At 46.9% G+C, this 23,586-nt stretch overlaps 1 protein-coding gene across 1 annotated transcript in view; it reads left to right on the forward strand.

Annotated features, from left to right (window-relative positions):
* LOC119465183 (acetylcholinesterase) overlaps positions 1–1,813 on the forward strand; it is a 38,127-nt gene extending 36,314 nt beyond the window's left edge. Inside the window, exon 4 of the mRNA XM_037725982.2 lies at positions 1,493–1,813. Within this exon, the coding sequence (XP_037581910.1) occupies positions 1,493–1,634 (142 nt within the window). The 3' untranslated portion in view covers positions 1,635–1,813. The remainder of the gene's footprint in view (positions 1–1,492) is intronic.
* The last annotated feature ends 21,773 nt before the right edge of the window (positions 1,814–23,586 follow it).

Consider the following 23,586-nt stretch of genomic DNA (forward strand, 5'->3'; position numbering starts at 1 on the left):
TACACTGATGTACATAAGCGGTGGGGATGGCGGGATAAAAGCTGCATAGGCAGTTTGAGTGGTCCCATCTCCCGTTAAGAACAGGCAGTAACATGCAACATAATCATTCTACAAACTTGTGGCAAGATAAAAATTATGTGTATACATACTTACATACATAGATACAGCATAGATACAGCGACAATACAGAAATGTCGCAACTATAGGATGGTAAAGAATTCTTTTCAAGCGACAAAAAAAAACAATTATAACGTTCACAAAAATATTTGCAATAAGGTGTTTTTGGATACATGACGTATGCTTTCATCCTTTAGTTTGTATTAGTTAAGCGTTCAGTGAAGACAGTAGGAGCGTGTTTGAAGGCCGTAATTTCTGCGTGGGCGCGGAACTGCCCACGCACAAATTCGTGTATCGATTCAGGCGAAAAGCTGGATTCTGTTGCAAGCTTGCAATGTTTCTGATATGAGTAATACCCTTAACCATATCATGTTTAAAAGTGCATATTAGCTACAATTTGTAAAGGTAGTCTACTCGTAAAATATTAAACTTCCGGAATACATCACGTGTGTGTGCATTGTAAGGCAAATCTGAAATAGCACGTAAGGCATTATTTGGAGTGAAACTAAATTACCTTACGCTCTCTTAGTACTATTTGACCAAACCAGGTGACAATAGCGCAGGTTAGAAGCAAATATTGCGTTATAAATCGTAAGTTTCTGCGGTATTGGTAGTAACGTCTCGCACCTGCGCAACATACCTAAAACTTTACTAAGTTTATTTTGTAAGTAATCAGTATGGTGGTCCTATAGCATCAGTTCATGAAAGATAACGCCCAAAGTTTTAGCTGTAGTGGGAAGTTCTATTTTGGTGTCATTAATTGTGAGGCACTGAGCAAGATCACAAGGCGTGGATTTCACTCTAAAGGGGACCACTTTTGTGTTGAAGCAATTTAACTGGAGAGAATTTTTTACCGACCAGTTATATATTTTGAGCCAATGGACGCTTCGATTATAAAAATTGGAGTTTTCCCCGAATGGTGAAGCATCGATTGCGATGGCAAATTAGTGGACCGCTATACAAAGTAAAGTTGGTAGCTTTATCGACCATATTAACTTGTAAACATAGGCCCACTAACTAAATTAACAAGCACAGTGTCACGCGCGCACAGGCAAATATGAACGCACCTCACTCGATGACCGCGGAAACTCGCTGCCAAAACGGTGGAGTAGGGTTAGCGCAGCAACAGCAGCGAGCGAATTGAGCGTCGTGCTGGCGCTCGCATCAACGCGATCTTAGCCGCCAAAACACAGGGAGGGCGGACTCTGCCCCCGCCTCAGATGGCTTTCAATATACAGCCGCGCGGGCGGGTGCCCGCGATATAAATATGCGCATGACTGCAGGGTTTATGCAAATAATGAATTTATACTTTATTGCTAGTAGAAATTGACGTAAGTAATACGAAAAATGTGTTTCACACCTCTTGTTTTCACAGGGTACCGGAGCTACCTTATCGAACACCATGGCCGAAGTATACCATCGACAGTCCGGTTTCTGTCTACATCGACTACAAAAATACCACCGCTATCAAGGGCTTTCGCAAAGAACAGTGTGAACCCTGGAGATCTTACATGTAGGGTTGTAAAGACGTTGAACATCATCACGCTTTTGCATCAAGTCAGGCGCTTTTTCGCACTGTGTTGAAGACGCGCGGAACCCCATGCAACGAAATTATTTGTACTTCAAATTTCAATTCATGTTTTATTTCTTTCAGTGTGGAACTTCTTATGGAAAAAAATATATCAAGGAAAACTGATTACTGCATGCGTTGAATGGCTTGAGTTGTTATTTCACAGCGCTATACGGTTCTACGCGTTACATAAAGATAAGTAATAAATGAAAACCAACTCTTCCAGTATTCCGTAACCTTCTCAAAGATGAAAATGCGAAGTCGCGTGCAATGAATGTAACGAGTCACTACAAATCGCTGTCACTTGAAAAATACAAGACAGCAAAGGCAGATGGTTCCCTAAAAATCTTCCCGGAAGACAAGCAAATACCCGTTTTATTGGAGAAAGTTTACATAAATGAGCTTTAAACCTAGCACTTCATGCGGAATTAGTGTTTCCGATGCAATTTTAGTACTTTTGGTAATAAGTCCTAGCTGTCATTGCTTGCGTGAAACGAGGCAATATAATATGTGCATCCATATTAAGCTACGTGTATCGGTATGAGTTCTTTTTTTTTTCGAAATCAGCATTCCGCAGTTAAGCGTGCTTGCATTCCACCGTTTCGCCGCTTTGATGCTGTTCTGTGTATGAGGTGGCCATGTTCATCTCACGCTGTAATTATACAGCTTCATTGCCTTATCTTACTGCCGGAGTAAACACAGCTCAGGTCAACTAGCACACTCGCTGTTAATGGCGTCACCACAGTGTGATTGCGTTATGGCGTTGAACATCCGGGAATCCGGGCATTACCTGCTAGACCAGCTAGAATTATCTAATCAATATATTAAAATTTTCTTTATTATAAAGGCCAAATAGGAGAAGTACGTGGCTGCCGCCAATCATGTGACGTGGAGACTTGTTTTCGTCAAGGCAACATGTGTTTTCACTGGCAGCGTTTGTATGGATAGCTCACTCTCCCACGAAAAGGTGCGATTTAGGGAGTGAAAGGGCTACGGGAGTTTTGTTTAACCGAAGAGCGCATTGCTCGTGTCTTCCTCGGACGGACCGTGTGTGGTATATATGTGAGATTGAGGGAGCACGAGGTGGCCGTGAGCAACAAACTTTAGTCTGACATCAAGTGACACTGCCACAAACCACGCTGCATGCCCGTGTTCCATCAGGCTTTTTCAGGAAGCATGAATGAAGAATACGGGAGATAATTAGGGCTGCTTTTATTAACAAAGAAAACAAAAACGTATCATTTGTCATTCAGTTTTGTTTCATGAAAAGGAAGTTCTCTTTTTGAATCGATAAGGGTGCTTTATATGAGCTCACGTTACTCTACAAGGTGTCTCACGTAACATGGGCTAAAATTTTAATGTATGAGAGGGCAAAATAGCTAAACATTGCGAAGGTAATCTTTGCTGCCACTGGGATCAAGTCAGAATATTGCTGAATAGTCAGAATATCAAGTGAATTTGTATTTCGTGTAATGACATAGTTCGTAATTATTAACTTCTCAAAAAATTTGGAGGACGCTTAAGCTCCGCCTTTAAGAGTGGAACGCGATAGCATTTAAAGATCCCTGGCTGCTTATCAGGCTTCCCGGCAACTGCAGCTTTGTAAGTGAACCTTTATAGGCTCACAAGTGTCGGCGGTGGTGGTGGCGGTGGCGGCGGCGGTGTCACGCTGAAATATGGGCTTATCCTGGCGATGTGCAGAAAAAGGTCCAAGCTTAATGGAACATACCGGGGACTAAAAAGAAAGAGAATGAGAGAAGAGAAATCGAGAAAGAAAGAGAGAGAGAGAAAGAAAGAGAGAGAGAAATATATATAGATAGAAAGAAAGAGAGGCAGAGAGAGAAAGTCATCACGAAGGTCAGAGAAAGAAAGAGAAAGAGAGAGGGAGAGAAGAAAAAAATAGAGAGAAGAGAGAGAGGGAGATAAAGAAAGACGATCACCACGAAGATCAGATACACACACGACAAGCTTCGCATACCCCCATTTTCTCGACAGAGGAAGGGCTGGTGATTTCTTGTCCAACTTCGCCTCCGCGCGCGGCGGCCGAGGAGACGAGCGCCACCTGAATGGTGTGTCTGCAAGGAAGCAACCGCGGCGCGCCGCTGTATGAATTAAAGAAATGCTGGAAAAGAGGTTTGTGTTTCAGTTTCGGCGTAAGAGAATTATGTTTTCTCGTATATTGAAAATTGCAATCCGACGCTATCGCGTCTGTGGGTTGTCGTTAAGTTGTACTTTACGATTTTTCTGACTGATTTTACTTTTAGAAATTCAATTTTGTTCACTAATGTCTTGCACCACGCGGAGGGCCTGCTAGGTCGGGGTGTCTCGTGATAATTATTTCCTGGAACGACGCTGGCGCGCCCACGCCGACACCGACGCCAGTGCCAGATTTTCTGCGACACAGGGCCCTTACCGCTATCGCGTTAATATTATAACAAATTTGTCCATCAGAAAATTGTAGACCAGTTATGAAAAATTCCCTTTGCATTTTTCTGTTGATATGCTGCATAAAAGATATTTCGAGCATAAAACAGAGCCTGCAATACAATTTGAACTACAATTTTGATCCCTACTCAAGGGTGGAGGGGGTATTAGATTTGTGGACATGGTCAGTAGCATGATCATTTTCTGCGTAGCAGTGAATAATCAGATCACCGCTCGCTTTTTTTTGTGGAATATGAAGAAAGAGAAATGTAGTATTTCGTCCATTTCTGCGAAGACTCTTATTCGTTCAGAGCCGCAAATCGAATTTCGGACGTACACAGAAGGGTGGGAGGCCGCGTGAAATACTGCGAAAGAAGTCGATGTGAGCACGCAAACCGTAATATACGTAGATATGCGAAAAACGCCAAAAGTAGCCTATTGAAGGACATCGAACCCCCAACACACAAGCGACACAAAGCAAGAAACAATTCCTCCATCAGTATATAAGATCATGGGTCTCGGTATCAAATACAGGCCGGGGAGGTGACATTGCGATGGGGGCGAAATGCTAAAACACCCGTGTACCGTGCATTGGGTGCACGTTAAAGAACCCAGAGTCACCCACTAGGGCGTGCCTCATAATCACACCGTGGTTCTGGCACGTAAATCCCCAAAATTCAATATAAAGCTATGACTCCATCAGCCTCGAAAACCTAATTTTCGACTGGTGGAAAGAGATTCTTTCTACGAAGACATATTGCATATACGTAGCACGATAATTAATATTATTGCAACCGTTTAAGCTCTAGGAAAATTACTAAAGTGTACCATCAGCGCATTTAAAATTAACAACGTAATTACTAGTCATTCAAGATGTGTATAGATATGCTTGCAAAAATGGGTTTCTTCCTTACACGTTTAGTAAGATAACACTTTATAACACCTTGTTTTTATCGCATGCAAGCTACTACTTCTTGGTATGGGTAAATAAAGCGGTAACCAATAACAAGAGATACAGACTTCAAATGAAGCAATTAGGTTGATAACTAAGGTTGACTACTATACACCCACCGATCATTTGTTAAGCTGGATTAATATTGTCCGAAAAAAATCACGAGTGTTCCCAAGCAATAGACATAATGAAACACTTTTTAATAACAATCATGCCTTCTTGGGTATTTTTATTTGGAAACAAATGTTATTTGATACTCTGCTCGTCCCCAACAGCATTGGATAATTACAGTTTGTAGAACACAATTTTGGCAACAAACGTTAAGGTTCACTGCTTCTCGGTTACTAATAAATTGCTCCAGTAAAAGATCAGAATTGAACAATGCAGTGCGCGTGAGAATGGAGAACCGCTGTCATCGTGAAATGAGATGTTATAGTGATCTAGGCGTTAAGGAAACTGTAAGTGAATATTAAGTTGTGTATTCATTATAGCCGTTGACTTATATTATGATTTGTATTGTGCACTACCATATAATGTATGTTTTGCTTAATTGTAGATTTTTTGGAATTGCTTCGGTAGAGTACTAATTTATTATCTTTATCAATAAATCTTAATGTTCATGATGTTCTGTGTACTTAACCCTTATGGCCCCGCTGTTCACCATGTATCAGAGAGTATCGCGGTCACCTGAAGTGACAAAGGTCCCATTTATCCCTGCCCCCCCCCCTTCCCCTCCCCAAAGAAAGAATAACATTACAATTTGGGTTTTTACTGCCCGAACCGTGATCTGTTTATGGGACACGCTGTAACAAGGAACTGCGGATTAATTTTGACCACCAAGAATTTTTTACCGTGCTCCCAATACACGGCACACAGACGTTTTTGCATTTCACCCCCATCGAAATGCGGCCGCTGTGGCTGGGATTCGAGCCGGCTACCGTAGGCTTAGCAGCGCAACGACACAGCCGCTATAGGTCGCCACGGCGGGCGAGTCATTTATCCCGAGTCCACCCTCATCCTTGTGCGGAAAAGAAGCTTGATTTGGATTTTAAAAAATGGTAACCTTGCTGGCCTATGTGTTATAGGTGATAAATGCGTGATGTTTGATTCATTATGTATTTATAATGCAGATGCATTCGGTAAGCACATTTTTTTTATTCCTTAGTAGAATGATCTCCAGCTTCGAAGTGACTGGCGCGGAATTCCCGTGTCTTGTTGAAGCCACCATGGTCCCATCAGCATCATGATAGGCGTACTCGTGGTATACGGTGGGCATTTTTGGTTGCTCCGAAGTTCGGGAGCCCTGTCGGAAGAAACCTAAGTTCTTAGCCAGGGCATTAGGGGAAGTTAAATTCACTCAAAGCACTAATGATGCATGTTTCGTGCCCTTCAACTGTGCTTCGCACTACTAATCGATTTTTTTTGCCGACACCTCACTGTAATGCTCCGAACTTGGAATAAGGAATAAAGATAAGTAAGGTGTAAGTAAAATATCCACTTTTGTTGCGAGATTTTGAAGCCGTGAAGTGAAAGAGGCTATGGGATATTGTGTTCTTGAAACTCTGTGAGCATTCTTGTAGTCGGCAGACTGTGTGAAAGAAGGTTTTGTCGGTGATGGTCTCATGGCGTAAAAAAGCAGCGCAAAAAAACCGAACAGACGACAAGCCAAGGCGCTGAAGGCACAGCTATGTAACCGTACCAACCAGCTCAAGTGCAGACACTTTTGCGACGATGGTCGTTGCTGTGGTCTCTCAACTATGACTTAAGGTGCGTTCCAATTGTGCCCAGAATCGGCGACAGTCGAAGTAGACAGCTAAAAGGACAGCATCGAGCCGAAGTAGCGGAACGTGTCTGAAGCCGTCTGCAAGATGGTTCTGCGACGTGATGGAAGCTTGTCACGGCATGGAAAAGCTAGGAAAAGCACATATCGTGTTTTACTTCTGTTATGTTATCGTGAAGCAGTTTCCCTTGATGGCTTCTTCAGATATAAAACGAGACTTAAGATGACCGTGGTCGGCTTAGCCTTCTAATTTGCTGTCTATGGCGAGTATTGGAACACTGCCTTATCTTGAAACGTATTCACAAGCGTCCGGTCGGCGTGCGGTAGTGTTGAGCATGTGAGACAACAAAGATGCAACAAATGTAGGGTCACGGAAACTTGTAGTCACGTGGCACGTTTTAGATAATGCGCGCTGTATTTGTAGCTCAGAAAATATTTAATAAAGACGGCTATGTTCATCGAAAGTAATTATTCCCACATTTCTGAATTCGTATAGTCATGGAAGCTACTGCATTTCAATGAGCACTCTAGAAGTGGCAATTTTTTTGTTGATGGCTTTATGTAGTAAAATACTTGGTGTTTGCCAGGAGATCAGTGAAGAATGTTGAATTGATTGCATTCGCGTAGAAAACATCTAGTTCGCTTAAAGGCTTGGAAGGAGTGACACACTCTGTGTAAGATAGCGTTTTTTACAGACCAGACTTTCCCGCGCTTGGAGGTGGCCGCCGTGTTTTTGTTATGATAATGATGATGGTGAAGGCACGTCGAGAACGGCGCCGGTGGCAGCTGACCACAGGGCGTTTGCTTCTGTCGGTCGCCTGCGACGGCTTGTTCCGGAAGCGCTGCAGCCGTCTTGCCGTGAATGAATGTCGGTAAGTGGGTCTTCTTTAGTGCGTTAACATTTTAGATCACAGAAAAATGCCACGGAAATAATTCAGCGAGAGCACTCTGCGGCACCATTTGCTTCAACGGAGCTGCAGCGTCTTCTGCCTCACTGCAGTTCCAACCTCGTGCAGTTGGCCGAGCTCTGTTTCTGCGCGACCTCCGTAACTATACATGTATTTTGGGGGCTTTAGGGACTGTTTCAAATATACTAGACGACATTTAGTACGGTGTACTTTGCCTCGATAAAGACGTGCAACATATTTGTGCCGCGCGCTAAAGCTATACATTGTGCCGGATTTTTACCCGGCATTGTCATCTCGATCGTCGTGTTCTCTTAGCAGTAAGATCGATAGGATTACAGTTATTTTCTGTGTTTTACAGCGTAAGCTGTTACGGCCCTTTCTAATAGCCGTTTCGGTTCGCGACGATGCCGCCGCCGACGGCGTAGGGCCGCCGTAACCGCTATCGTCGGAAATGAGAAAAAAATACCAGTTTCTCGCCGGGATTGAACCCGCGCCCACTGCGTGGGAGCCAGATGCTCTAGCACTGAGCCACGAAGCCCTTGCTATCGGGCAGCGGAAAATGCCGGAAAGCCCGCAGGGGCAGACGACCCGAGCCTCCGCCAGTATGGTGGTGCCATCTAGTTAAGGTGCCTGCAAACGCAGCGTGCCCGACTTTGCCCGACATGTAAGTTGCAGTTGTAAGGCTTGATCGGGCTCAGCAGACTGCTGTGCAGAGAGCATTAGAAGCCGCAGCTCGCCATTCACGCCGGGCGGACAGTTCAGATCGTTCTCGTCAAAACGAAGTGAACAGACTGCCGCGAAGACCTTGTTGTGCGTGGTGCCCAAATTAGAGCTACTCTTGAGCCACTCAACCAGCTTACGCTATGACTGTGCTGCGTGTTCCGCGCAAGCCTGTGACTTTTTCATGTAGTCGCCGGGATAGCTCTAGCTTATGCGTGTTTACATGAGACTGACACGAAGCAAGTATGAGCAGCATTGCACACCGACGACGGAAACACTCAGTAACATAACTGATTAGTGCGCCAGTGTAGTGTGCATGAGATAGAAGTATTACATTTTATGTCGCCCATGCAGCCAGTTGCAGGCGCTTAATTATTTCTCTTTTCTGAGTCAATAGAGAGCACGTACTAATTTGCGTATCCATGCACAACGTCGCTGAAGGGCACCAGCTGTTAGGAACCATAAGACATGCTTCTCGTGTAGCGTAGCGTAAGCATCGCACAATTAGGGGAGTTTAAGCACCCACGCATTGCGCGAAGAAAAAAAAAAGTCGAGTGAAAAATGGAGACGCGCGCAGACCCATTGCTGTGCACGCTAATCACATGCTGATTTCTCTTCTCCCGGCCACGAGTACTCGAATTCGGCTCATTCGTGCGCATGTAAAACACAGGAAACGAAGACCGCCAAGTTGAGTGGAATCTTGTGTGTTTGCCGTTCCGGAACAATCGCTGCGCAAGAAGTCGACACGCGCACCCGAAACGATTTCTCTGCTTACCTTTCTTTAATACCCGAAACGAAGTTTTGGTTTCAGGCTTACCTCCGTGCTCTTTCCATCCGGAAAGTGAACCGAGCACACCCAAAATAAAGACGCCGAAAGGCATTGAACTGCACTGTTATGCTGTTATCGTAGGCCCGCAGCGTGGGAAGGCAAGAGGCACACTGTCGCTTAGTTAACGACAACAAAACGAATACCCATACAAGCAAGCTTACTGGGCGCAAAATCATTTACAATTAGAGTCATTATCCTATAGTGTCATTTCTCGGGTGCCACAATAAACTCGTGCAGCGAATACACTCCACGCAAACACAAACCTCTTGTGCCTCCGTGAACGTCGATCGCAGGCCTCTTGCATGGGCAGCTTCCTCGTTCACTGGTTGCTGGTGCAGCCAACGATGGCACGCTGCCGCTCGGACAAATAACCGTTGTATATCCCGCTCAGTAGATGCCGACAATAACACGTCTAGAAACCCAACAAGCGAACACGTACCGCAAGTTCAGCCATTTTCTCACGCTCCCGAAGTCCTCACCAGAAGGCAGCACCTGGTGCCGCGGATAGGGACGCGGATGACACTGGCACTATAAAAAAATATCGGCACGAAAGAAAAAACACTTTGGCTAGAAAAATGATACGACGGATAGAGGCGCTGCGGAGGAAGACCATCCCCTGAGACGTTAATTGGCTGGTGGAAATAAATGTGCTCTCTCTCTCTCTCTCTCTCTATATATATATATATATATATATATATATATATATTCTAAAGGAACAGACACAGAGACCGCAGTGGTTCCTGGGCCGGCTGATCTATATTCTGCTTCGTCCTCTTCTCCCCTAGCGCCCGCTTTCCGAGCGCGCGAGCCCTAGTTCACTTCGTCTTTACACTCGGCCACGCTGCAAGCTTCCGGCACGCTTACTACCAAGCAACTTGTCCAGGCAGTCAGGTCGTCGTTGGTGAGCCTTCCAGCGCGATACCAGCTTCTCTGGCGGGCGGCACTGACTGCAGCGCGCTGGTCGCATGTCTAGCCGATGATTACCCCGTTGCACGTGTGCACGTACGGCAGAAGAATCTGTAAAATGAACGGCTGCTCTGCTCAGCTGTCGCGTGCGTCTTTTCCATGCTGCCGCTGACTGATAAAGTTTCGCCGATGTGCTAGAATACTCTGAGCTGGTTGAAATACTTGCTGCTGCTACTGATTCGTCCTTACCCGAGTGTGGGACAAGGGTCTTCCTCTTTGAAACCGATGGTTGCTTGCGCATCTGGTTTTTTGCAGATCTCTCGTGGTCTCTTGTGATCATAACTTTCGGTGGCCTCTTGAGCATCTTGAGCATCTCTCTGTCAATGCGTCCCTGAGCACGACTCGCGCGTCTTTCGTGCACGGGCAGGTCTTCGATAATGATGGCCTCAAGCATGTTACTCGCCTTCGTTCCCATCGGCCAGGTCTCACTCAGCGCGCAGCGAACAGTCACGCATTCGGCCAATGACTGCGTTAAAATTCTAGCATCTGGCGGGTCCGGACGGTTCGGCATGCTGCGATCCGAGGACATATCCGGGTTCCTGGAGTGCTAGCTGCTCAAATACTAAAGGAGTCGGTACCTCCATGTGTTCCGGCATTGATAAATTCGAGAGCAGCTGTACAGACTGCTGTGGACCGAATGTTGTCATGGTTTCTATCAGTGATGGTGCACTGTCGGAGACCCGCGGTGGAAAAAATGGCTCGCATCCGTGGTCTACCACGTAGCCGGCTGCGAGCTCATCTACCAAACCTTGCCGGGTGCAGCTGCAACGCCGAGATGGTGCAACTCCCGAGCTTCACTGGGTTGCCGCCGCACCACCTCGGCTGGCGTAGACTGCCAAGTCTAAGCAGCAGTAATGGCTTGATGCGTGGTCAGAGCTTGTGGTGGAGCCGCTGGTGTCGGTTAGTGATGCGCCGCCCGGTGGTGGGTCGACGCAGAAGCGGCGGTCACCACTCGCTTCCCAACGTCTGGGTTGAAGCCGACGGCGACACCCGGTGTGCCGGTTGCTGTGTCGGGGCAGGCTGCGGACATTTCTGCCGGAGGGACGCATGGCACACATGCCGCAGCATCGAGGCTGTATCTCTCAGTAGCGCCGTGCTTGCTGGGCACGACTGGTGCGTCAAAGTGGTGGTCCTGAGGAGCTCCGACCGCAGAGCAGTGCTGGCCGGGCACATGGCAGGCATACGTGAGCCGGCCGAAAGCAGCGATCAGAGCTGCACTCCATTCATGCCAGGACCGCTGCTTGATGCCTTCGTAGGTAACACATGCTTTGGCGGCACCGCAGAGTCGTTTCGCCGCAACTAGCCATCTGGTGTGGGCGGACCAGGCATGAAGATCACCCAAGGCATTGATGTTGTGAAGCCAAAGAATGACGGCGTCTTGGAAGCCGCGAAACGTCGGTATTTCAACGAACGCCGGCTGCAGGGAAGCGTGGACGGCGTTCCCAGGCAGGACGCAACCACTAACGGATGCGAAGGCGCTCGTCATACCCTGGAGCTGTTGTGTCAGCAAAGAGATGGCCCGCATGACGGCCGTCAACTTGCTGGCTGAGTCGCCCGATGAGCCAGGGGGGAATCCCTGCACCCTGAGGCGGCAGCAGCGGCTCGGGCCAGCCGGACCAGTTCTATATTCTACTTTGTCCTCCTCTTCTCCCCTAGCGCCCGCTTTCCGAGCGCGCAAGCCCTAGATCACTTCGGCATATATATATATATATATATATATATATATATATATATATATATATAATGCCACGCGCTTGTGCCATCATGCTCTCAGAAGAAGACGAGGACGGTATTGTTCACGAGCTTGCGCCTTGGTCTTTTGTCGGTTCTGCGCTGCCCCTTCGACGACTCGGACTTACTTTAACGGCCTCTTTTGGAAGCCGCCTGTCTATTAAACGTGCCATTTTTCTGGTGGAGGTGCTGGGTATTCTCGACCCATGCAACCGGCCCCTCCTAGCAGCAGGAACGCTAGATCGCAACCGCAGCTCACGCCAGCACACCGCGTCAGCCGGAGAATCCTGGGATTGGCCCCCGAGTTTGAGCCTTTACCTGCGAGGACAACGACAACGTCGGCAGGTATGGATGCTACATCCGCTACTACCACGACTAACCATGCGACGGCTACTCTGGTACCTCCGGTACCTCCTCATTACACGCTGCAAAAAGTACAGTGCACGACACTAAGCATCGTTCTGCTTATCCTGCAGGTGTGCTTCTGGACGGTTGAGCCAGGCCTCGGAAACTCCGCTGGTTTTTTGTCCACGTGAATTGCAGCGCCATCCATGAGATGGATGCGAAACCAAAATCGCTTTTCCTTTTTTTTTCTTGTCAACCCTCTCTCAACTTTGTCGTTTCTCTCTCGCCTTCAACTATCGGCTGCGCGGCTGGCGCGGCCCGCGCTCGTCGTCGGCCGTGCTGATCAAGATGTGCGGATAACGGCCAAAACGGCAGCAGTTTTTTTTCTGGCATTATGCGGTCAGTTTTGCGATTTTCGCCTTCCGCGCTAGCAGTGTGGTTCGTGTGGTACCCTACCGTTGCACGTTTGTCGCTGTTCGTGTATGGTTCAATGGTGTGCGAACACATCAAGACGAAGTGAGCCATGCGACGTGAAATTCTACCGCATCCTTAAAGACAACAAGTGAGCACTGTGCAGTTGACTTGAGTGAGTGAAATAACTTTATTGAGGTCCAGAGAAGACGCAGGGGACACCCCGCGCCACCCGGCTAGTCCCACGTAGGGACCGGCAAGCCGAGCTTGACGGCCCGATCGCGGGCACTCTGGACGGCCAGGGTTTGGTCGTTGAGTTCGGGGCTGTTGACTTCCCAGATTTTCTTTGTGATAGTAATTGTGCGCAGTCGTACATGGCTGTCCGGTGGTGAGGCAGCAGCTAGCTGATTTGAAAACATCACAACAATGCAGTAAATTGTTATGTCAAAAAGCAGTGAACAAAAAGCTCCTTATAAATATAGTACCACATGTGCGTATCGAAAGGAACACGTGTGTAGGTGTGCGCTTTGCTCTTATTTCTAGGCAATTGGCCGCCATCGTTTAAAAATGCGTTTCTGATAATTAAGGTTGACATATCACAACTAGTACTCTGCCGCGACGCGAAACGAGCTCTGTTTTGTATGTTCAAACTGCGATGTTATAATTTATGATCTTCACTGTTCTTCAGGATGGAAGCGTTTTTAACATACGCTGAAAGGATGGACCTAATGGTTTTGCCAAGAGACAAGGTCAACAACCGCAGAATATGCTCGGCGCACTTCACGGAGGTGGATTTTATGAACCGAGCGAGAAGCAGGCCATGAGAAGCTATTCTGCGCATTGGCCATTAGAGCAATTACAATAAATGTTTTTTTTTTACATGTGCGTATATGAAACACCATCCGCGTTTTGTTGCATTCTATAGTGTGTTGCACTGTCTGCTCAAATTCTGGTTTTCGCAAACGAACACAATAAAGTGATTCCAAAGAACTGTTGTGTTGTAAGGGGAATTATTTTTAATACAATTTGGGCACATGCTTGCTTGATTGCAAGAATGAACGCGACTGCATGCATGAAAACGCAAAAAGAATCCACTGCTCACAAGCACGCAGTACGAATCGGATTGCAGAATCCGGATTGAATGCACGAATGCACGAAGACGCCGCGGTAGGCGTCTGATAACGCCCGGGACCAAAAAAAAAAAAAGAGAGAGAGAGAGAAAAAATAGCGCGCCGCGGACAGCTAAAGAAATTTAAAAAAAAATGCATTGCGCGAGGCATGAGGGGAGGGTGAGACGAGGCATGGGAGAGGGATAGGAAAGTCAAGAGGGAAAGGAGAAACGAGCGGACAAAATGAGCGTTATCATAAAAATAGGAAGAAAAAAAAGTGCTATTGCGAAAGGGGGAGGGTAAAAAAATCGCACCGCTTTTCTTTCCTTTTTTCTTTTTTTCGCCACCGTAGTACCGTCATCCATCCGCTAGGGCCAAACTGAAGTGCGCCTTGGCGCTAGCGTCGACTGAGCGTCTGCTATTGGAGAACCAATGGGAGGTATAGGAAGATTCACCCCCCTGGTTGAGCATCGAACCCGAAAAGCGCTGAGCTACACGCGCATGCGCACAGGGTACTACAAAGGAAAAGTTTGGCCTCGCAAGGAACGGACATCGTCTGCGCCTGCGGCTTGAAACGACAGAGCCTACGTCACGGGTCTCTCCGTATAAAAGAAGCCACTCAAGCCCCGGAGCCTTCACTTGGCAGTAGCGACGAAAGTACAGTGCACGACACTAAGCATCGTTCTGCTTATCCTGCAGGTTAGTGCAAAGCTACTGTATTTGCATATATTCGTGCTTTTTCGTCGCTGCTGCCGAGTATCGTGATGTTTATTGGGGCTATTTGTTGAATTTCTATTTTCTCGCCTGTTATTCTTAAGTACGACTGCCAAACTATGTCGAAAGAACTGGCCAAGATGAAGGATGAACTAAAGTCTGATTTTGCTAAAGTAAGAGACGAGATGCGGCATGAACTGAAATTGTTTCGTGAAGGTTTAGAAAGAGATCTACGAATAGAAAACCGCGAGCTCAAAAATGAGCAGAATAACATGGCAAAAAAATTGCAGTGGCTTAGCTCGGCTATGCCAGGATATACGTAGCGTTAGCAAAGGTTCAGCTGATTATTCTTAGCTTTCCTGGTTGTCTAGATTGTCAAGGATTAGCTTGATTGTCATGCTTACTGCTGCTCCAATGACAGGCACACGGTATACGTATTATGTGGCACATGTATATTTATTTTTGCTCAACGTCACGTTGCTTCTCTATTGCCACAAAGACGGCTCCGTGATCAGTGAAGTAACACGCTGCCGTCTCTATGGCCCCAACACAGTATTTGGAGTTGTCTGTCTGTCTCTGATAGACAAGATCAATGGTGCTTCCCCATTGGGTCGTCTGTGCAGTTGGAAGACTGGCTAAGTCGAGGTTAAACTTGTCCTTCAAAGGAACACAAAGAGAGTCTGGAGCACGATTGAAGTCACCAGCCACCACACACAGTTCACTTGCCGCCCGACTAGGTATACACGTAGCCACTACGTCTATAGTGTCTTTAACGGAATTGTTCGGTGGCACATACACGGCTTCGATTATCACACCACTTTCGTTAAGCTGAACGGCAGAGGCTTCACCCTTAGGCACCGCCAGGTTTGGTAGTTCACTGGCAGCAATCCCATTCCTGACATAGATGCAGACTCCCGAGCTTCTGGTAGCGTCAACACGACTGGCATAAGCATTTGCGCTCTCCTTCTCCATGGCTATACCACACTGGCAAACGCCAGTCAGAAGCGCAGCGGCTCCAGCGCAGTGTCAGACGGCGACTGCACAGACGCGCGCAGTGCGTGGTAGACGCACTGCGCGCGCCGGCGCCAGTGCGTCTACCACGGCTACGACGTCACTCCTCTGGAATGCGCAGACCGGCGGCGGTGAGTCGCGCGCGGCTCCGGTGGCTCCGGTGCGCAAGCGGTGTGAAATCACTGATCCTTGCGCATGCGCAGCACGGCTCTTGATGTGCCGCGCGGAACGGGCTTGGCTAGGCCAGTGTAGCTAACGCTACAAAAGTCTGGATTTTGCATTTCACACATTGAGGAACTGAAAACAAAAAATGTCGCAGTTTCGCCCGAAATGCGAACCATCAATTGCGATAGCAAATTGGTAGAGAGCTATTCGGAGTAGGGATAGCAGAGTAGTTTTATCGGCCGCATAAACTTGGACACATTCGCTTTCTAACTGAATTGACAAGCGTGGTGTCATCGCGCACAAGCAAACATGAATAGATCACACTGAATGACCGCAAACAACGACTGTCAAAACGCTGGCGCGGCCGCTGCAGCGGGTGAAGAATCGTGCGGTCTATCGCTTCAACGGAAACTGAGTGGCGAATGGACAGCGCATAAAGGTCAGAGCCGTGTGGAGACACGGCCGGGCTCGACTGGCGCGCGCGCTCGCTCGCTTAGAAGCGAGTGCGCGTGCCAGTCGAGCCCGGCCGTGGTGGAGATAAAGAGACGGTGCGGGCGACGGCTACCACAGCCAGTGCAAGCGTATTTGTTGGCAGAGTAGAAGATGCTCTCCCCGTCCCTCCCGCGCTGCCTCCCCGCTTTTTCTTTTTTTTTTTTGCTTTCGCGTGGGAGATTGCGTTGCCCGCCTCCCTCCCCCCCATACCCCCACGGCCTTTTGGGCGACAATCGCGTTTGCTTTCCGCCGTGCGTTGGCTTTCCGTGATAGCGCGCGTCCCCCGCGCGCTTTTACTCGTACGGCGCGCGGCGACGATTTTATCGCCCTTGGAATCTATGCGGAACCTGACGGCGATGGCGACGACGACGCCGACGGCAGAAATCCCGTTGAAGTGTCCATATAATTGCTATCGCAATAAAACTGATGGAATGTACTGCGAAGAATGCTAAACTTGAGAGCGAAAACGCGGCTCTGCACGCTAAGTGTTCTTGTTTAGAGAGCACAGTGCAAAGCTTAGAAAACCGACTCATGCAAACTGAGCAATACTCTCGTAAGACCAACCTAGAGATTCAGGGTGTAGTGAAGACCGAGAATGAGTGCTTGAGTGACCTACTTTCCAAACTTGGCTCTACGATCAATGAACCAATCGTTGTATCGGACATTGAAACGTGCCATCGTGTACCTACACGCAATAGTGATCGGACGAATATAATCGTCCAGTTCAAGAGTCGTGCGAAGCGGGATAGCGTTTTCCACAAAGCCAGAAAAATGCATCTCACAGGCACAGATCTTGGGTTGGAAAGCTCTCCTTCGGTTTATGTGAATGAACACCTTTGCCCTGCCCTGAAGAAGCTTCTCGCGATGGCCGTGAAAAGAAAACACGCGCATCACTGAAAATCGGCGTGGTCGTTTAACGGCAAAATTTTTGCAAGACAAACTGACTCATCGCCCGTTCTCCAGATAAGAAACGAGAGTGACGTCGAAAAGTTAACGCCGGGACAGGCGCAGGTGTACAGTGAGGGAGCAGCGCGAACTTGTGTACCGCGCAATTTTGGCTGCTCACCATCGTCCAAATGGCTTATCAAGAGCTTGCTCTCCCGCATCTAATTGCTAAACAGGATGCATCGGCCACGGCTGTTTTGCATCTTAATACGCGCTCAGCATGCAACAAGAGTGACGAAATCATCCATTTTTTGGCACAATTTACTTTTAAATTTAACGTGATCATGATATCGGAAACATGATACTACAGTAACTGTGCTATGCTGACTTTACAAGGTTATGACCGGTTTTTTATTAATCGGCCCAACAAGAAAGGTGGTGGTGTTGCACTTTTTGTTGAAAGCTATGCAAAATGTGAATTAGTACCCGACTATACAAGAGTAACAGATGACTACGAAATACTCACTGTGAAGAGTAAAAATAGGATTATATCTTTGGTGTATCGCCCACCGAGCGGCAATGTTGTCATTTTTCTAGATTTTTTCGAACCATTCCTAGATGATGTAAGCATGAACAATTTGAAGCTTGTGTGTGGCGGTGATCTTAATATAGATGTACTCAAACAGAGTAACTCATCCTTTCAACTGAACACGTGCCTCCAGTCTGCAGGTTTTGTAAATACAATCACCACACCAACACGCATTACAAGTCATACATCTTCTTCACTTGACTTACTCATTGTCGATATTTGTACTACTGTATGCAACACAGGCACACTGCTGTCTGACATAAGCGACCACTGCCCTATATTTTTAATCTACACCGATGACTCTAAAAAAACAGCTGATGCCTGTCAACAGTTCACTTATCAGCGTATAACACAAGCAAGTTTAGAGCAGTACAAAAATGACGTTATGAATCACAATTGGTCACATGTTTTGAACAAAACAGATGCAAATAAGGCATATAACGAATTTATTAGAGCTTTTACCCATATGTACGCCAGCAATTTTCCAATGAAGACAGCTTAACATTCTAAAAAAGTAAGAAAGCATGAGCTTGCAAAAATGATCAAAACAAAAAATAATCTCTATCATTCCTTCTTGCGCACGCGCTGTGAATTAGCATTACAAGCATTAAAAAAATTTAGAAACCGGCTGAATGCTGATCTCAGAAAGGCAAAGGCGGCGTACTATGAGGATTTATTCGCAAATGTTTCGAGACAACGCCCAGAGATTGCGTGGCAAACGATTAATCTTGTTCTAGGTCGCCGCAAGGACGAGACGCACCTGACATCGATGAAGATGGGTTCACGTGAGATAACAGGCAGAGCACTTTCCGATCACTTTAACCACCACTTGGTAACTGCCCAAAGCGATATTCCTGAAGGTGATGATAGCATACAGGTGGCTTGTCATAGTGATGCTGTTCGCGAAAGCGCATTCTTTGTGCCTTCTGATGAATATGAAGTATACAGTGTGTACATGGGACTGAAAAACAGTAAAGCTTTAGATGTAAATAATTTGCAGATTAAACCTATAAAACATGTCTTGCAATTTATTGTACTTCCACTTGTGCACATTTACAACTTAATTTTAGAGACTGCAGTTTTTCCAGATGCAATGAAACACGCGAAAATTTCGGTTATTTATAAGGGTGGAGATCGATATATTGCGTCTAACTATCGACCGATATCGGTACTCCCAGTGTTTTCAAAGGGAATGGAAAAGCTTATTTTTGCTCGAATGACGGAATTTTTCAATAAAAAGAGTGTGCTTACTGATTCACAATACGGATTTCGGAAAGGCAGGTCCACAGAAATGGCTCTTCTTACGCTGAAAGAATACGTTTTGCAGAGTTTTGAAAATAACTACACAGTCTACACATTTTTATAGACTTTAGTAAAGCTTTTGACAGCCTCAATCACGACATCCTTATTCGGCAGCTTTGTTTATATGGAATTCGTGGAAAACCGCTAGAATTACTCAAATCATATCTCAAACATCGACGTCAGTACGTTTACATTATTAAACTTAATTCGTCCCTCTTACATTTTGTATGTGGTGTGCCTCAAGGAAGCATTCTTGGGCCACTTTTGGTTAACGTTTTTATAAATGATATCGTAACCATAAACAGTGAGGTTCAATTTATTATGTACGCGGATGATTGCACATTGTGTGCCTCAGGTCCTGATGCGAACAGACTTGTGCAAAAATGTTATAAAATTATGGCAAGTTTGTCCGATTGGACACAGGCAAATAAGCTTAAAGTAAATTCAAAGAAAACGAAAGTTGTAATATTTCGCACAAAAAAAAATAAATCACTTACCCTAATCATGCTATTTATTTTCAGAGCCAACGCATTGAACTGGTTGAAGAGTTTAAAATTCTTGGAGTATACTTTTCATATAATTTACGTTGGGATGCCCATATCAAACATCTTTGCGGCAAACTCTCTGCGGTTACCGGTGCTATGGCACGCTGCCGCACATTTCTACCTATGAGAGCAAAACTTCAAATATACTATGGTCTCTTTTTATCGTATATAAATTACTCTTACCTCGTCTGGGCTACAACATCTAAATCTAACTTGCAAAAGCTGGTAATACTTCAAAAGAAAATCGCTCGGTATATAGAGAACGTTAATCGACTTTCACCAACAGAAAATATATTTATTAAATACAGACTAAACCGCGTAGATAAATTATACGAACATAGATTACTACACACAATTTACTTCTCATCCGAATATGTTAAACATTATTTGACATCCCTTGCCCAGCTAGAACTCTGCACTCACACAAAACATGCTACACGAAACCCCGAGGTATGGAAGGTACCATGGTCTCGAAACAATTACAGCCTACAGTTCTTAACACATAATACACCGACTGTACTAAACAAACATAGGCACACAGCTACGCTAAACAAACATGGTTTGCGTGACTACTTTCTTTCTTTATAGCGACCTATAAGTATATTGCATTCAAGTGTAAAATGTCATTTTTTATGCATACATGCGATGTCTAATGCTTGTTGTGTATGAAACCTTTCATGAAAGTGTTGTTTATAAAGCCTGCAGTGTATATGTCATGTGAGTGCTACTGGCATGTAGGGGACCCTGGGCCTCCGTCAAGCTGCTACGACAGCTTTTTGCCCAGGTGTCCCTCCAGTTCCTTTTGTTTCTGGTAAATAAAATTGATTGGTTGATTGATTGATTCACTTCTTGATCACCAATTTCACAAATAAGCACCGACACCTCTTCCGTGGCACTGCCGTCGCTTACAAGCCTGGGTGTAATTGAGTGTTTCGCTTGTGGAGAAAGTGGCAGCGATAAAGAATGCGGCACAGATATTGACATCAATAGCGAGCTGTCGGAGGACAATAAGGCGGCACTCCGGGGACTGTTGTATGAATTCAAGGACTGCTTCGCGCGATCGTCTAAAGTCAGTCAGACACCAATCACGCAGCACAGGATAATTACTTACGACGATGCACGTCCTATTCACCAGCAGCCGTATCGTGTTTCGCAGAAAGAACGCGAAGCAATTAAACGACAAGTCAAGGAGATGATTGACGATGGCGCCATCCAGCCTTCAAATAGTCCGTGGTCGTCACCGGTTGTCCTGGTGAAGAAGAAGGACGGCACTCTCCGCTTCTGTGTTGATTACAGAAAACTCAACAACGTCACAAGGAAAGACGTTTATCCGTTGCCGCGCATAGATGACTCTCTCGGCTGGCTACGGCGAGCCAAGTATTTTTATTCCCTTGACTTAAAAAGTGGGTACTGACAGATTGAGGTAGACGAGCGTGACCAGGAGAAAACAGCCTTTGTCACTCCGGATGGACTTTACGAGTTCCGAGTACTTCCGTTCGGGCTGTGCTCTGCTCCGGCAACTTTACAAAGAATGATGGACACGGTGCTCGCCGACCTAAAATGGCAAACCTGTCTCGTCTACCTGGATGATGTGGTCGTATTTTCAGGCAGCTTCTCCGGACATCTTAAGCGACTGCGGCAAGTGCTCGAGGCAATCCGAATCGGCTAACCTCACGTTAAAGCCTCAGAAATGTCACTTCGTTATGAAGAATTGAAGTTTCTTGGACATGTCGTGAGCGCGGAAGGCGTCCTTCCCGATCCCGAGAAAACTGCCGCTCTGTAGCTGCTTTCCCGGCTCCCACCAGACACGAAAATCGTTCGACGCTTCCTGGGACTGTGCGCATACTACCGGCGCTTTATACGCAATTTTTCTAAAATTACTGAACCACTTACTCGTCTCACGAGAGACGACACGCCGTTCATCTGGAGCTCTGAACAAGAAGCAGCTTTCGCCGAGCTTCGACATCGCCTGGCATCGCCCCCTGTTCTTGGGCATTTCTACGAGGACGCCGAAACAGAAATTCATACTGACGCCAGTAACAGTCGGTCTGGGTGCGCTGCTCGTACAGCGGCAGGAGAATGGCGAAAGGGTCATAGCTTACGCCAGTCGCACCCTTTCACGACCTGAGTGCAATTACACTACCACGGAGAAAGAGTGTCTTGCCGTCGTATGGGCACTTGCCAAGTTTCGACCTTACCTCTATGGCCGCCCATTCAAGGTCGTGACGGATCATCACTCCTTTTGCTGGCTGGCAAACCTAAGAGACCCCCTTCTGGATGACTGGTACGGTGGAGCCTGCGCCTGCAGGAATACGACGTGACCATCGTGTACAAGTCAGCCCGCACACACGACGATGCCGACATATTGTCGCGCGCACCTGTTGAGCCTGCCGATCAACACATCGAAGACGAGAGCGCTTTTCTCGGCGCCATAAGCGTGGCAGACGTATCGCCACAGCAGCGAGCAGACTGTGAATTACGACCTATAATTGAACACCTAGAAGGCCGCAACGTCTCTCTGCCCCCGCAAATCGCCCACGGTTTGCCGTCGTTTTGTTTACGCCAGGGTGTCCTATATAAGAAGAATTCTGCTGCCAGCAACTAAACCTATCATTTGGCCGTACCGGCAGAGCGTCATGACGAAATCCTGTTCGCATGCCACGACGAGCCTGCGTCTGGCCACTTGGGTTTCACTCGAACTCTTGCCAGGACACGCAAATCGTACTACTGGCCGAAACTCGCCACTTGCGTTAAACGATACGTCCAAGCCTGCCGTGAATGCCAGCGCCCAAAGTCGCCGAATTTGAAGCCTGCGGGATTGCTGAATCCTATCAAGCCGCCTCGAGGGCCCTTTGATCAAGTCGGCATGGACCTCCTGGGCCCGTTTCCGTTGTCTACTTCCGGAAACAAGTGCATAATCATCGCTACAGACTATTTAACCCGCTATGCTGAAACAAAGGCTCTTCCAAAAGGCACAGCTTCTGAGGTAGCACAATTTTTCGCATACAGAACATCGTACTACGTCATGGTGCCCCTTCCTGTGTCATCACAGATCGAGGAGCGGCGTGTACGGCAAGGCTGCTTGAAGTTTTTCAACTTAGTTACACCATGCACCGAAAGATGACTGCTTATCACCCTCAAGCAAATGGCTTGACCGAAAGGATTAACAAAATGATGACCGACATGCTGTCGATGTACATAGATGTGCAGCATAAGACATGGAACGAGGTACTACCGTACGTCACGTTTGCGCACAACACCGCTACGCGAGAGACCACACGCTTCACGCCGTTTTCTCTTGTTTACGGTCGAGTAGTTCAGACGATGTTAGAAGCCATGTTGCCATGTGACAGTTCTGACAATCGTGATGAATACACCAAGTGCTTCGTGCAGCGTGCCGAGGAAGCACGCCAATTGGCTTGCGTGAACATCAAAAAACAACAGTGTATTGACGCGCAACACTACAACCTCCACCACCGCCAAGTTGAGTATCAACCGGGCGACCAAGTGTTAGTTTGGACCCCCGTCCGCCGTAAGGGCCTTTCGGAAAAAACTTCTTAGTCGGTACTTCGGCCCTTACAAGGTGATTCGGCGAGTGAATGACCTCAATTATGAAGTTCTTCCGGACAGTACCCAGCCAGCACGACGCCGACAACCACGGCCTGAGATTGTGCACATCGTGCGGTTAAAACCATATCGCACACCATAATAGTCGTGGTTTCCGGACCATTACGTTTCTCCTGGGACAAGTCTTTCTGCCTGTCAATGTTTTGTTTAGCATCGAGTCGATGCTCTTCTGGGAGGAGGGGTAATGCCACGCGCTTGTGCCATCATGCTCTCAGAAGACGAGGACGGTCTTGTTCACGAGCTAGCGCCTTGGTCTTTTGTCGGTTCTGCGCTGCCCCTTCGACGACTCGGACATACTTTAACGGCCTCTTTTGGAAGCCGCCTGTCTACTAAACGTGACAATATATATGAACTACATTACGCATATTCTCATTTCTGTCAAAGGCCCGTACAC

This window comes from Dermacentor silvarum, chromosome 9 (assembly GCF_013339745.2).
Source record: "Dermacentor silvarum isolate Dsil-2018 chromosome 9, BIME_Dsil_1.4, whole genome shotgun sequence".
NCBI classification, from domain to species: Eukaryota; Metazoa; Arthropoda; class Arachnida; order Ixodida; family Ixodidae; genus Dermacentor; species Dermacentor silvarum.